Below are 12,538 nucleotides of genomic sequence, written 5' to 3'. Positions count from 1 at the left end.
ACCTTTGCAAGGCTGAAGGTTGCAGCGGTACACAAAAAAACACTTCGAAGTCAAGCAAAGTACAGAGTACAAGCAGCCGCGGCAGAAAAAAAGACGAAGCAAAGACGTAGCGTCCCAACAATGGCCGGACAAAAGCAGTGCAAAAGGACGGCAGGGAGAGGGCGGACAGGAGCTCAAATAGAGTGACGCTGATGCTGGAAAAATTCAAATATCGGCAGACGACTTGCTATGCGTTGGCAAGTAGTATCTCAAATCGCAAGAGGCGAATGCTCGCATGCACAGTCTATTGGTGCCAGCGTGGGTCGAAGGCGAGTGAGGGGACGCTCGAGAGGGGATAGTCGGCTTAAGCGTCGTTGCAAGACAAAAAGCAGCGCCGCCAGATGCACAAAGAGGAAGAAGAAGAAGGCAAATGAAAACTGCAGAGGCAAACGAGGGATGCAGAAGATGGCTGAATGTTGGCTGAGGTGAAGCTTATGACCAGCTCGGGGGTCTAGTAGATTTTTTTTCTTGTGTAGGGGAGAAGTCGGGCTACATGTACGTGGACGAGTTGCAGAGGGATTCAAGGTGGGTTACAGCTCCTGGGATTTGGGCGTCGCAGCTCAAGTACCTACATGTACCTACCTGAAGCGGCATATGCGCGCCGGCGGAGTCAGTCCAGTGGCATTGTGCATGGCGCATAGTGGCGGACAGCCCCTGTAGCCCAGCCAGCGGCAGAGCCTCTAGACAGGGCGGGTACATACCTCTGCAGTTGATGGAACGGCTCAATGCCCGCTAAAAACAACGTTGGAGCATCAGGTTCTGTTGGGTGACACTTGGAGGCGCTGCAAGGAAGCACCACGGGGGCGCTGTGGGGAGAGCTCTAGGCACTGTAGGGCTCCCAAAAGGCCCCCAAGAGCTCTCGTGCCCAGCAAAGCAGGCGGCGCTAACGTGTCAGTGGAGATGAGGGATGGGTGGAGCAGCACAGCTTGTGAGCCGGTTTCCGCGGCTCTCTTCTGAGACCTGTGGTGGTGAAACGACGTCGGGACGTGGAGATGAGCTGGGAGAGACGGCGGACAAATCAGCACCCGCAGCGTCGAGGGCAAACAAGCAGCAGCAATTACGGGTGCTACTGGCATCATGCGTCTCTGCACCAGTCATCATCGACGCCGATAGCCAAGTACCGGTACCGCGTGCTTGGTGCGGAAGGACGGCACGGCCGAGGCCTATCAGCGTCGACAGCGATGGTCCAGGGGCAGCGGAAGGAAAATTGCAGTTCGGCGTATCGAAGCAGCAGAGCACAGTAGTAAGTATTACTGGCAGCAAGTTACATTGCTTCGATGTATCAAAATGTTCCCATCGCCGGCCTTATGGGCCAGGCGAGACGGCAGCACTAGCCAGGGTCGTTGGGCGCGGCGCAGTATCAAGCTCATCCCAAGCATCAAATCTCTTGTTAGCTTACCCTACAACACCATGTCATGTGTCTGGGAATCGTTCATTTGGAATTCTTTGCGCCCCTGAGCCGTCCATCCGCCTGCAGCATAGGTCAGCCGTGGTGAGACTGATGGCGAATGCCTCCGGCAAAAGGCCGCTGATCTCAAGCCATCACAGGAGACGCAGCGTTGGTGTGCCCGGCGCTGACTTGACTGTGCTTGTAGCTGAGCCGCGGCAATACAACAAGGATTCAGTCAAATATGAGCAGCAGCCCTGCTGGAAAAGTCCCGAGCGTGTCGACACGTGGAATGTAAGACCAGTGGCCACCATCTTTCTGAATTGGCCGCCCACCCTGCAGCAGCTACAGTAGACTACAGTAGAAGGAGTGGGCTGGCATCACACCTCATTCATTCGACTTTGCTGCTGTTCCGGGCCCAGAAAATCCCATCAATGCTAGGCATTGTTGTCTGACACACTGCATCCGAGCCGGGCCAATGGAAATGCAGGGACGCGGCCCAGAAACCATCACAGGACGGCGATTCCAGTTAGACGGGCAAACAGTGTTGCAGCCAAGCTTTCACCAGCGCAGTCAACCTTGGACACGACCGACATGTACTCCATATCCAGGCCTGCAGCTCGCGTCGTACTTGTTCGCGCTATGCCGGGCCTCTGCAGACAAGATTTGAGGGCTGCTAAAATAAAACACTGCGCAACTCGTATTGGGCTGTGGTCACAAGTACTGCGGTTTCAAGTGCGGCGCAGCTTGCAGACTGGCTGATGTCGAGCCAATAGGCGGCGTTGCGCCTTTAGCCTTGCGTTTCCCCAAGCGCGCGTCTACGCGCCCAGCCTGTGGTTGGTTCGTCCCTCTGCAGTCCCGCGAAAGAGGTGGACACGCAGCGGAAGGGAAGCGAGCGGGCCTCGCCTGCAAAAAGAGATGCATGCGTGTCTTAAAAATAGATTCAAGAGGCTTCCACGGCTACAGAGTAGTACTGCTATATCTTTTATTCTCCATATAGAACATCGAACGCGGCTCTGGATGGGACTGTGCAAATGACCTCTGATGCGCTTCTACCAAACAAGGCAAGCGGTGAGAGTCCAACCCCACTCGGCCGCGCTGCCCCACACGTCCAATGGCCAAACTCCAACTTTTTTTTTCTAGGTACCGGTTAGTACATCGCCAAATTTTTTTGCATCAGACGCTGTGAGTGCGTCCACAAATCGCACGACTCCAAGCCCCCAGCATGCCTGCCAAAGGTGTCTCGCGTGGAGACCGGTCTTCGGATCCGGAACTCTCCTCAAATGCGAGCGCGTCGTCCGATGAGTCCGATTACCTCGACAGTGCTGCTGCCCGGAAACGGCGTCGCACTTCTCCCGAGCTTCAAGTTGGAGTCGACGAGAGCGATGACGACGACGAGGAAGATGGTGGCAGAAAACTACTGCTACCAGTGGCTCCTATAGCCGTTCCTTCTCGAGTTAAACGAATTGTCGGAAAGAAAGAAGATGTCAAGCCTGTCAGCAAACCCGCGGCAGCCTCGCAACCACAGTCGCAGAATCCCATTCTTGCACCGACCGATCCCAATACTACCTTTTCCGCCCTCAATGTGCGGCCGTGGCTTGTCCAGTCGCTTGGAAACATGGCTATTAGACGACCAACCGGTATTCAAAAGGGCTGCATACCGGAAATATTAAAGGGAAGGGACTGCATTGGTGGTAGCAGAACGGGATCGGGAAAAACTGTGGCCTTTGCTGTTCCCGTTCTCCAGAAATGGGCAGAGGACCCGACCGCCATCTTTGCTGTCGTCCTCACGCCAACCCGCGAGCTTGCTCTTCAGATTTATGAGCAGTTCAAGGCAATTTCGTCTCCGCAGAGCCTCAAGATGATTCTTGTGACTGGTGGTGCCGACATGCGATCCCAAGCCATTGCGCTAGCTCAACGACCACATGTTATCATTGCGACTCCTGGCCGTTTGGCGGACCATATCAGAACGTCTGGAGAAGATACCATCTGTGGACTACGAAGAGTGCGTTATGTGGTTCTCGACGAAGCAGATCGGCTTTTACATGCCGCCGGCTCGGGCAGTATGCTGCCAGATGTCGAGGAGTGTTTGTCAGTGTTGCCGCCTGCTTCCGAAAGACAGACGCTCCTTTTCACAGCCACCATCACACCGGAAGTGCGAGCCCTCAAAGATCTCCCACAGAGACCTGGAAAGCTGCCCGTCTTTGTCTGTGAGGTGGACACACAGATGCTTGCCATCCCGGCAACTCTCAGTCAGAAGCATGTGCAGATCCCAATCACTCACAAAGAACACTATCTGCACGTTTTCTTGCTCACTGAGGCCAACATCAACAAGACGGTCATCATCTTTTGCAACCGCACATCAACGGCCGAGTACCTTCATCACTTGCTGCGATTACTAGACCACCGAGTCACCTCTTTGCACTCCAAGCTTCCCCAAAGACAGCGAACAGATAACTTGGCTCGCTTCCGGGCCTCAGCGGCCAGGATTTTGGTGGCTACAGACGTAGCGGCTCGTGGTCTCGATATCCAAGAAGTTAGCTTGGTAGTCAACTATGATATCCCTCGGGACCCAGATGACTATATCCATCGAGTGGGACGTACCGCCCGTGCGGGCCGCAAAGGTGAGGCCGTGACACTTGTGGGCCAACGGGATGTGGAATTAGTCTTGGCCATCGAGGAGCGAGTGGGCAGGCAGATGGAGGCCTGGGAAGAGGAGGGCGTCAACCTGGAGACGAGGGTGATTCGAGACGCCCTAAAGGTGGTCGGCGAGAAGAAACGGGAGGCGTTGCTGGAGATGGAAGAGGGCAGGGAAGTTGGCGGCAAGAGGAAAAGGACGAAACAGAAACTTCAGACATAGACGTGGGCATAATCTCACCATTACAAGAGCATCATCAATTTCCAAGCGACATCTTTCTTCATCTTCCCCAATAGTTCATTTTGTGGGCGTGTGGGTCTCATCGCCATTATTGCTGCAATTACAAGATACAACTGCTGTTATTGCCATTCTCCTTGCTTTCTTTAGGGGGCTCACGGGCCATTTGTTTCCCATTCTCTCGGAGGGGGTGTGGGAGAGAAGCCTCGCCCGCAAACTGGGCCACGTTTCGTGATACCGCTCTGTTGGTATCCAGTACCATGGCCTGGCAACTTGTCGATCAGGGGAAGATGTCAGCACAGGGCTGGGGTACAGTACAAGAGGGACCTGGGCACGAGTTTGAGCGTCGGCAACAGCGCGAAATAGCATCCCACCTCCACCACGCTCAACAACTCGTACCAAAAAGTAAGCAGTGACCACGAGGGAAGAGCTAGCGACGGCGCACTTCAGGTCCCGGTTCCAGACTGCTGGGTAAGCTGTCTTTCCCCAAAGCGGAATCACGAGGAGATGATAATCAGGGGAGGGTGGAAGCTTCCCGTCAGATAGCACGGATTTGACAGGTCCCCGGGCGGCCCATTGCGCTGGGACGGGAGCCAAAAATACGACCAGGGGTTGTTGGAATTTGGGGGGGAGGAGGCCCCATCTTACGCCGCGATGGCATGACTGATTTGTTGGCCCGCCTCTCCCCCAGCTTACGAAGCACGGCGCGGAATGCGGAGTATGTAAATGTGCTCCGTATTTGTATTTGATATGGAGGGGATGAGAGATGAGGTTCTGCCTTATGGCAGGGGGGCCATGTTTTGGATGGGTTAAATGTGGATGACGGGCTGTCTTCAAAGGTTCCCGGATGCTTTTCACGGCTGTCACACAAACCCAGCAACCAACAGGGGATATTACATCCAAGTACTCGTATAGCTTTAGGAATTACAAAGACGTGATAGTTATCTTGCAATGAGCAGGGCTGTCGGGCTTCTCTACATACCGGCAAGGGGGCGTTGCGTGCCAAGATCAGGGTGCTGCTTTGCTCTTCCAATCAGCTTTGGGACCGGTGGGATGGACGACCTTGCCGATCTCATTACCAAAGCTGCGGGATGGGCGATCCTTGATTTGGTTTACGGCGGAGTTTCTCCTTTTCTCTTCCTCCGCCTCTTTGCTTTCGCTCTGCCCTATGCGCGGGATGGGTGATGTGAAGGTTGACGCGGAGTTGGGCTTGTATCAAGCTCGGGGCCAGTCACATGGCCGTATTTTCTTGATGTGACAAGAAACATTAGCCACGAGTGAGGTTTCGAATATCGAATTGAGACCTGTATTAGTAAATAGATAGAAGGTCATCAAAAATTACCTACCCTATCAGTGACATGGTCGAGTCGGCACGCGGCATGGCAACTGAGTTGACCGAGCCAGATGATCGAATCATCAAGCCAATTGGAAGCAGCAAGGCTGAGATCTCATGCCTCCAAATGACGGATCCAGCGGCAGTGCAACCAAAGTCATTTCACCCATGAGGTTCTTTCCTCTCCTTGTTCGAGGGGTGCGACGAGGAGAGCCGAGGAATATACTCGTGTGATTGGGGCCGCTTGACTAATCACGCAAATAACCGGTACACGCCGTACGTTACGGACAAACGCGATCCGAGGTAGAGCGAATTTATCAGACAGGGCTGCGTCGACGACTCCGTTTCTCTAACTGGGAATAATTGTTCTTTCGAGCAAGTGATCGCTACCAGCCGGTTGGTTGTCGGTTAGCGAATGGATTACCAGGTTCCATGGCCTTGTGGGTAAGAATGGGGTACGTGTGTACTTGTATTTACTCCTGATTTACACGTACTCTGAATTGCAATGCGATCGCTGGCGGGCCGTCCCAAACTTGTGGATCACTGGGTCGCTGTCATTGCTATTTCCATGTCCTGTATGGACACTATCCGGGAATATCTGAACCGGATATGCACTCTTTGCACCTTTGCAGGCCGCGGCAGAGAAATCACGCTGGCATGTCTCCGTTTACGGTAATACAGGCTCGTGTGAGAGAAAAAAATACAAACGGTTCCCAAGAAGACGCCGTTTTCCATGGAGCCGGGTTTCGCGGACGCCCGCAGAGCAAGGCTCGACTCGATCAGGGGCCGGAAGCAAGACTGCCTATTGGTGAGCCTTACATAACAACGGGAGAGCGCATGTCCGCGGCAACGGAGTCTGCCAAACCACCGGAGAGCGAAGTCACGAGATTCCTGTGGTGTGTCGACAACAATATGCCTCGAAAGCGGCATGGTCGGAATGCACAGAAGAATGGGAGAAGGACGCCCGAGTGCTTCCATGCATCACGGGAAGAAGACCATGAGAACAAAGCGGACCGCCTCTGCATCCGTATCTGCACTTTGACGAAATAGGGGATGCGGCATCAATCGGCACTCTGAGCTGTTTATGCGTCGCTCGTCCGGAAAAGCAAGATTCACCCGGGCGAAGGAAGGCGTCATGGTGCTGGTGATTGGCTGCAAAGGGTCGGCTATCGGACGACTGGGTCTTCTCTGCATGTTCTTTCGTGCTTCTTTTTTTCAGTCGAGCCCCGGCTGCAGTACTCCGTAAAGAAAAAAAAAAAAAAAATGACGGCATTTGGATGGAGACGGACTAGGGAGCTTGCATGGTGATAGGGCAATGTCCATCTTTCGGCATTGTGGCGGACATATGGCGGCATGTACCGCTTGGACCCTTTTTTTCTCTAATCTCTTATTCAGCAGATGGATTGCCGCAATTTGTGCCGCACGTCCGATGACGTTGCCGAATACCCCAGGCGATAAGTCTAATGGCGTGCAATTTGACAGCAACTCGGAAAGGGAAAGAGGATACAGAACAAGCGGTGATTGATAAGGTGCAAGCAGAAAATCAGTGGGGATTACCGTTTGATTACTGTACCTCGCTGGCGATGATCGAATTGTGGAATGGCCAAAACGTCGATTCATGAAATCTGGGGTTGCGAGCACAAGGCCTTGTCACGGGGGCGGTGCCTGACTGAGTCGAACAAGCAGTTGGTCCCCAGAATCGCGGCACGTGCAATGCTTAAATGCCAAGCATTGTCCCCAGCGGCAAAGCACAAACTCAAAACACTGAAGTTTATCATGATCCGGCAAAGCTGCGCGGAAGTTGTCTCCATCGCGGATTTGTGGATTCCCGCGCCATGTGCCCTGGTGGAACCTTCAGACCCAAGCGGACGGGAGTTGCTGGGCGTCTCTTAAAGTTGGCGCCAGGCTCAATGCGGCGATTTGAAATACCCGCTGCTGACAGACGCCATTAATCATCACCTTCGCAAGCCCCGAAGCCCCGGCTCTTCGTTTGATTCAGCCCTGGAGCGACGGAGCCGCTTTGGGAATGGCGCCCATGTTTTCGTTCGTGATGGCATCCTTCGCCCGCTGGTTCGTGCCCGTGCCTGGGCTGAAACATAATTGTAGATGACACTAATTGCAGGGAGAGATCTTACCGCGAAATTAGACGGAAACGAGGCCTGTGCTGAGGAGGGAACTCGTACGACTGCTCGTATGTGGCCTGCAGGGCTGAGGGGAGTGTCTCGGCGACCAAGTGAATCAAGCGAGAGGGAAAGAAAAGAAGATCCTGGGCTAAAAATAAGCGGCCACCAGAAGACGCCTGTTGCTGTAGCTGAGATAACAATTTGAATTGTATTAGCACTGCGCCATCAGGGTTGCCGTAAGGGTAGTCGTAAGTGTAGCCGTTATGGCTGCCGTTATGGTAGCTGGAGCCGTTTCGCGATGGCTGCCACGCTTGAACGTGAGCGAAAGCGAGATCGAGCGGACGATAGTCGCGCCGCTGTGGCTGCTCGTTGCGTTGCTACGGAATTCCGCAGTTGAGCTAGACTTGATGACGCTGCTATGGCTCGATGCGGCAATGAATGAGCGCAGACGCTGTCTGGCCGCGTGGGGTTTTGTTTGTGCAAAAGCCACATCTCCGACAGCCCAACTCGGCATTCGGGCGCGAGCGATGCGCGTATCCCCTCAGGCTCTGTCAGCACTCTCAGACACAGGCGGCATCTGCACCTGTGATTGGCCACATCGGCTGCCATTCTGGACGGGCGGACCAAAGAGTGCCGGACGAAACACAAATCTTGCCGCTTCCCGATTCCGGTGCGCATCATTGGCCAGATGGCCTCGTACGACCAGCGCATTCCTTCCTCCCTGCGCCACGTCGCAAAGTGTCTGCAAGCCCCCTTTTCCGCCTGAGATCGTGGGTTGGGCCTTATCATCAGCCTTGCTGTGCTGATGGCGGGTTCTGGCGTTGCTTTTGATTGACGTGGTCTGTGCCGAGCCCCTCCCATTAAGGATGCCCTCTAAGGTGCGGGTGGTGGTACGTACTATGTACCCAAGTACCCTGAGGCTTCAAAATCAAGTGGTGTCCTGCCGAGGGCCGCGATACCCACGATACCCACGATACCCACCGTCGGAGTCATCAAAACTGGGCCTCTATCGACTCAGCCCTACTATGTAACTCGCTACCCTCGCTTCCAGCTTGGGAGCAACAGGAGGAAAACAGAATATCGACACCCCCGGTCCAATCTCAATTCCAATTCCAATTGATGCGTCTGATTGGCCGGGCTGAGATTTGCATCAATTCAATTCACGGCGATGACTGCGACAGGGCATCAGGGCCTGCATCCAGGCAGGCAGGCAGTCACACATTGTTGGACTCTCATGCACGCCTGCGGACATAGGACATAGGCAAGATAGGCAGCTCTGCACAGGTTATTTACGGCCGACAAGACACGTCTCGGAGATGCGTCGCTCTCGTCTCCACGTCCCGTCCCCCGAGCACCGATTAGCCGGGCTAAATACCGTACCCTCCTGTATTGTCTTGACGCTGGCAGCGACAGTTTGTGAGACGGCTCGGCAAACGGAACGGCTGCGGGCACTCAGTATTACTACGTGTTGCAGGCATCCGGTTACCTAGTAGGCACGAGAAATGAACGGCGAGCATCGCTGTTGCTAGTGAAGCAGGGAGACGCAAGCGCAACGCGGCGCCTGGACTAAACCAAGGGGAAGCGACGAATACGTTGGGACGTGTGCGAGTAAAAAAAGAAAAATGGTGTCAGGCAGTCAAGTCCGAAATGCCGTTTAGGGCTGTGCTAGAAGCTGTCGCGGCCTGCTTGGCAGATTCGTATACGACGTATTACGACGTGCGACGCACTATGGAGCAGGTATTTGCACTATTGCTGTTATGCTAGGTACCTTGTACTGTACTGTAATAAGAGAAAAAAAGAAAAGAGAGACACGTAGATTAACATTGCCGAATAGGATATCCGCGGCCACCGCATTTGGACTGAATGTGCGCAAAAGGATCTGAAACCTGGGGTCACGCTGACTGGCAAGCCACCCAGGCTGCGACAAAAAAGGCCAGATCACGGGCGGCTGAGATTGACGGCTGTTAATTGCGATTAAATTATGGATGTCAAATGCGTGTCCCTGAACAAAGCCTCGTGCACGGATGCGCAATGCGCAGCAGCTTCTGGTTTGCGTAGCTTCGCACGTACGCGTACCTGGCCCGAGTAACAATGATCGCAACGACAATTGCTGCAATGGGCAACGTTCTCCCGTCGCGATGGCTTCCGTTTCGAATAGCACTGCCTAAAACGGCAAATCCATCCAGCGTGGTGACAAATGGGGGAGTGCGATGCGATGCGATTGCGATTGCGAGTGGCTTTGCTCATGAGCTGGGCGGCACTAGTTACTAAGACAAGACAACGACGACATCAAGCATAACGCATGCATTGGAAAGGGGAGTGGATGCAGCAGATTGATTTGATTCCACCTAGCGCAAAGTCTGATCTATTGATGACTGTGCCGCATCTACGTGTATTACTACGCAATGACTGCGATGCTGAGAAATAGGACGGACGGAGCAATTAGGCCTCGGACTACGGTCTTTGGTCGGACATTGTGCTAGTTATGCAGGCTCAGGCTGTTAATAAGCGGCGCCTCGAGGGAGAAGAGCAGGAGTGGGGCCTTTTCTGATTCACTGATTCATAATCCACTGTTTCGGCTGGTGCTCACGACGAATCAGCGGTGTCGTGCACGCTGCTGGGCCAATCGTGATCAGTAATGGCGAGGGGTGCTCGTTAAGCCCGTAGCGAGCGAGCGTCGCCTGCCAGAGGTGCCAGAAGGAAGCTTCCAGCTAAGCTGCCGTCCCAGTCCCTAACGAGGAACAGCAGGAGGGAAAATTTCTGACGGGCTGTGACTAATCGGCTACTCGTATGCGAGTGCGAATACCTAATGGGGGATAGCACGGTAATCCCATTGCAAAGCAACGGGCGAGCTCGTAGGAGTCATCCAAAATGCCGAAGCCGTCCGTGGCGTACGCCCAGTTTTTCCTCGCTCCAAGTCGTGCGGTGCCGTGTACCTCAGGACGCGAGGTACCTTCGCGCGGGGCGCAGTCGCAGCCAGGCGTCGGGTACCCTTCGCGGACGAGCGACTCGCTGCTACGTCCGTGCCGGAGACGCTGGGCTTTCGGATTTAGTCAGCGCCAAAACCCATGGTTGCCCATGGCTTGCACCCCCCTCCCCCCCTTCGCATCCACGCCTCTGCTGAATGATCATGACTGTCTCACCCCTCCCCCCCTCGCATTGATCTTTCGGGCCCGCGAAGCAAAGTCCGCTTGGACCGGGACCCAAGGGCGTGCCGAGTACGTACCTCAACGCCGATGGATTTTTCTCTGGACCCGGCTGGGAGGTTCCGAGTTAAAAGAATGCCGACTCCCCCGACCTTGAGCCTCGATATCATTCAGCACAACAATCAAGCGAGCATCAATACAACTACAAGAACAAGCAAACCACTCGATCTACAAACAATCCATCCAACCAGTGCTCGCATAGATACACAGCAGAAATACTAGTCCACTAGGCAACTCAAACCATCCCTGCAACCGATCTGGCTGCCTTGAGTCACACCTACACTATATATCCATCTTCCTCCCCACCACACATCAAAATGTCTGCCTCAGCATCACTCCTCCGACAAGCTACCAAGAAGAGCATGTCTATCACTCAGACCTACTACCTGGCCCACAAGGCCCGAGCAAAGCTCTCTCGCGAGGCTGCTCAACCCGATCACGATCTCCGTCTCTTGGTCGGACACGCCAACCTCCTCGACTCTCTGATGCTTGAGCTTGCCGAGGCCGAGCGGGAGCAGGAGCGGTGGTTCAACCAGTCTGTCCGCAACACCAAGACCTCCGGATCCAACAACAACCGACACATCCAGTGGGCCGACCGGATCGAGGAGGAGGCCGTCGACGAAGAGTACGACTCCGACTCCTCTTCCGATTCTGACGACGAGTCCGACTACGACGAGATGGAGATGACCAACACCCGAACCACCATCATCCCCACCTCCACAGTCAAGGTTGTCGAGGATGAGATCATGGGAGACGACGATCTCGAGGAGGACTACGCTCAGCTCGAGCTTGTCCGCACTCCTTCACACTCAAACTCCCCTCCGGAGCTGATCGACCACGACTCCGAATCTTCAGATGACGAGGCTATGCCTCCATCGCCTGCCGATGCCGAGCTGCCTCTGCCCGCCAAGACAGAAGAGAGCGAAGAATCATATTACCAAGAAGAGGATTTCTACCTGGGCCAGCGAACACCCGCGGGCCTGGTGTCGGCAATCTCAGTCTACTGATCGACATCGATCCTTCTTCTTGTACTACTATGTAATTGATTCTTTAGCATTAGCGATGGCATGGCTTTGGCAAGGCGTTCTGATTTATTCATCATGATACCCCAAGAGGGAATATAAAAAGGCACACGGCGTTTACTTTCTTTCATTTGTTCTACTACCACTATACACCATTAGAGATCACAGCTCAACGTCTTATTTCATACAATGTCATGGCAATGCGAGGATGGGTTTTTTTCATGTGGAGGAATGACAAGGTACATGGGTACACATTGGTGGGCCGCTCCCTGGAACTGGTCTTCCTTTGGTCGAGTGGACCACGAGTTAGTAGCAATGGGAAAAATCGAATAGCGATTTCCCAATTACAGAATAAAAAAACTGTTACAAACTCATCTACATTGCCTCTTCTCTACTCTGTGACTGTGACTGAACTGTGACTGAACCCTGATTGACAATTTGGCAGTTGACAGCCGAAAATCCGCGGTAATGGCGGATGGGCCGAGCGGCACTAAAAAACGCCGCTCGGGCGAAGCGGCATCGGTGGGAGTGGCAGCCGATAAGCAGCAGCAGC

The 12,538-nt window shown here is 54.1% G+C and overlaps 2 protein-coding genes across 2 annotated transcripts; both read left to right on the top strand.

Moving 5' to 3' along the window:
- Positions 1-2,651: 2,651 nt before the first annotated feature.
- On the top strand, positions 2,652-4,286 carry TRIVIDRAFT_30234 (uncharacterized protein; the record flags this gene model as incomplete). The annotated part of the gene is made up of 1 exon (XM_014103278.1): positions 2,652-4,286. The coding sequence occupies one exon, from the start codon at positions 2,652-2,654 to the stop codon at positions 4,284-4,286; it is 1,635 nt and encodes a 544-aa protein (XP_013958753.1).
- Positions 4,287-11,096: 6,810 nt separating this feature from the next.
- TRIVIDRAFT_215619 (uncharacterized protein) lies at positions 11,097-12,384 on the top strand (the record flags this gene model as incomplete). Its single annotated transcript, XM_014103277.1, has 1 exon — positions 11,097-12,384. The coding sequence occupies one exon, from the start codon at positions 11,281-11,283 to the stop codon at positions 11,968-11,970; it is 690 nt and encodes a 229-aa protein (XP_013958752.1).
- Positions 12,385-12,538: the final 154 nt, after the last annotated feature.

Source organism: Trichoderma virens (genome assembly GCF_000170995.1).
Source record: "Trichoderma virens Gv29-8 chromosome Unknown TRIVIscaffold_4, whole genome shotgun sequence".
Taxonomy (NCBI): domain Eukaryota; kingdom Fungi; phylum Ascomycota; class Sordariomycetes; order Hypocreales; family Hypocreaceae; genus Trichoderma; species Trichoderma virens.
This window is presented reverse-complemented; position numbering and strand designations above follow the sequence as displayed.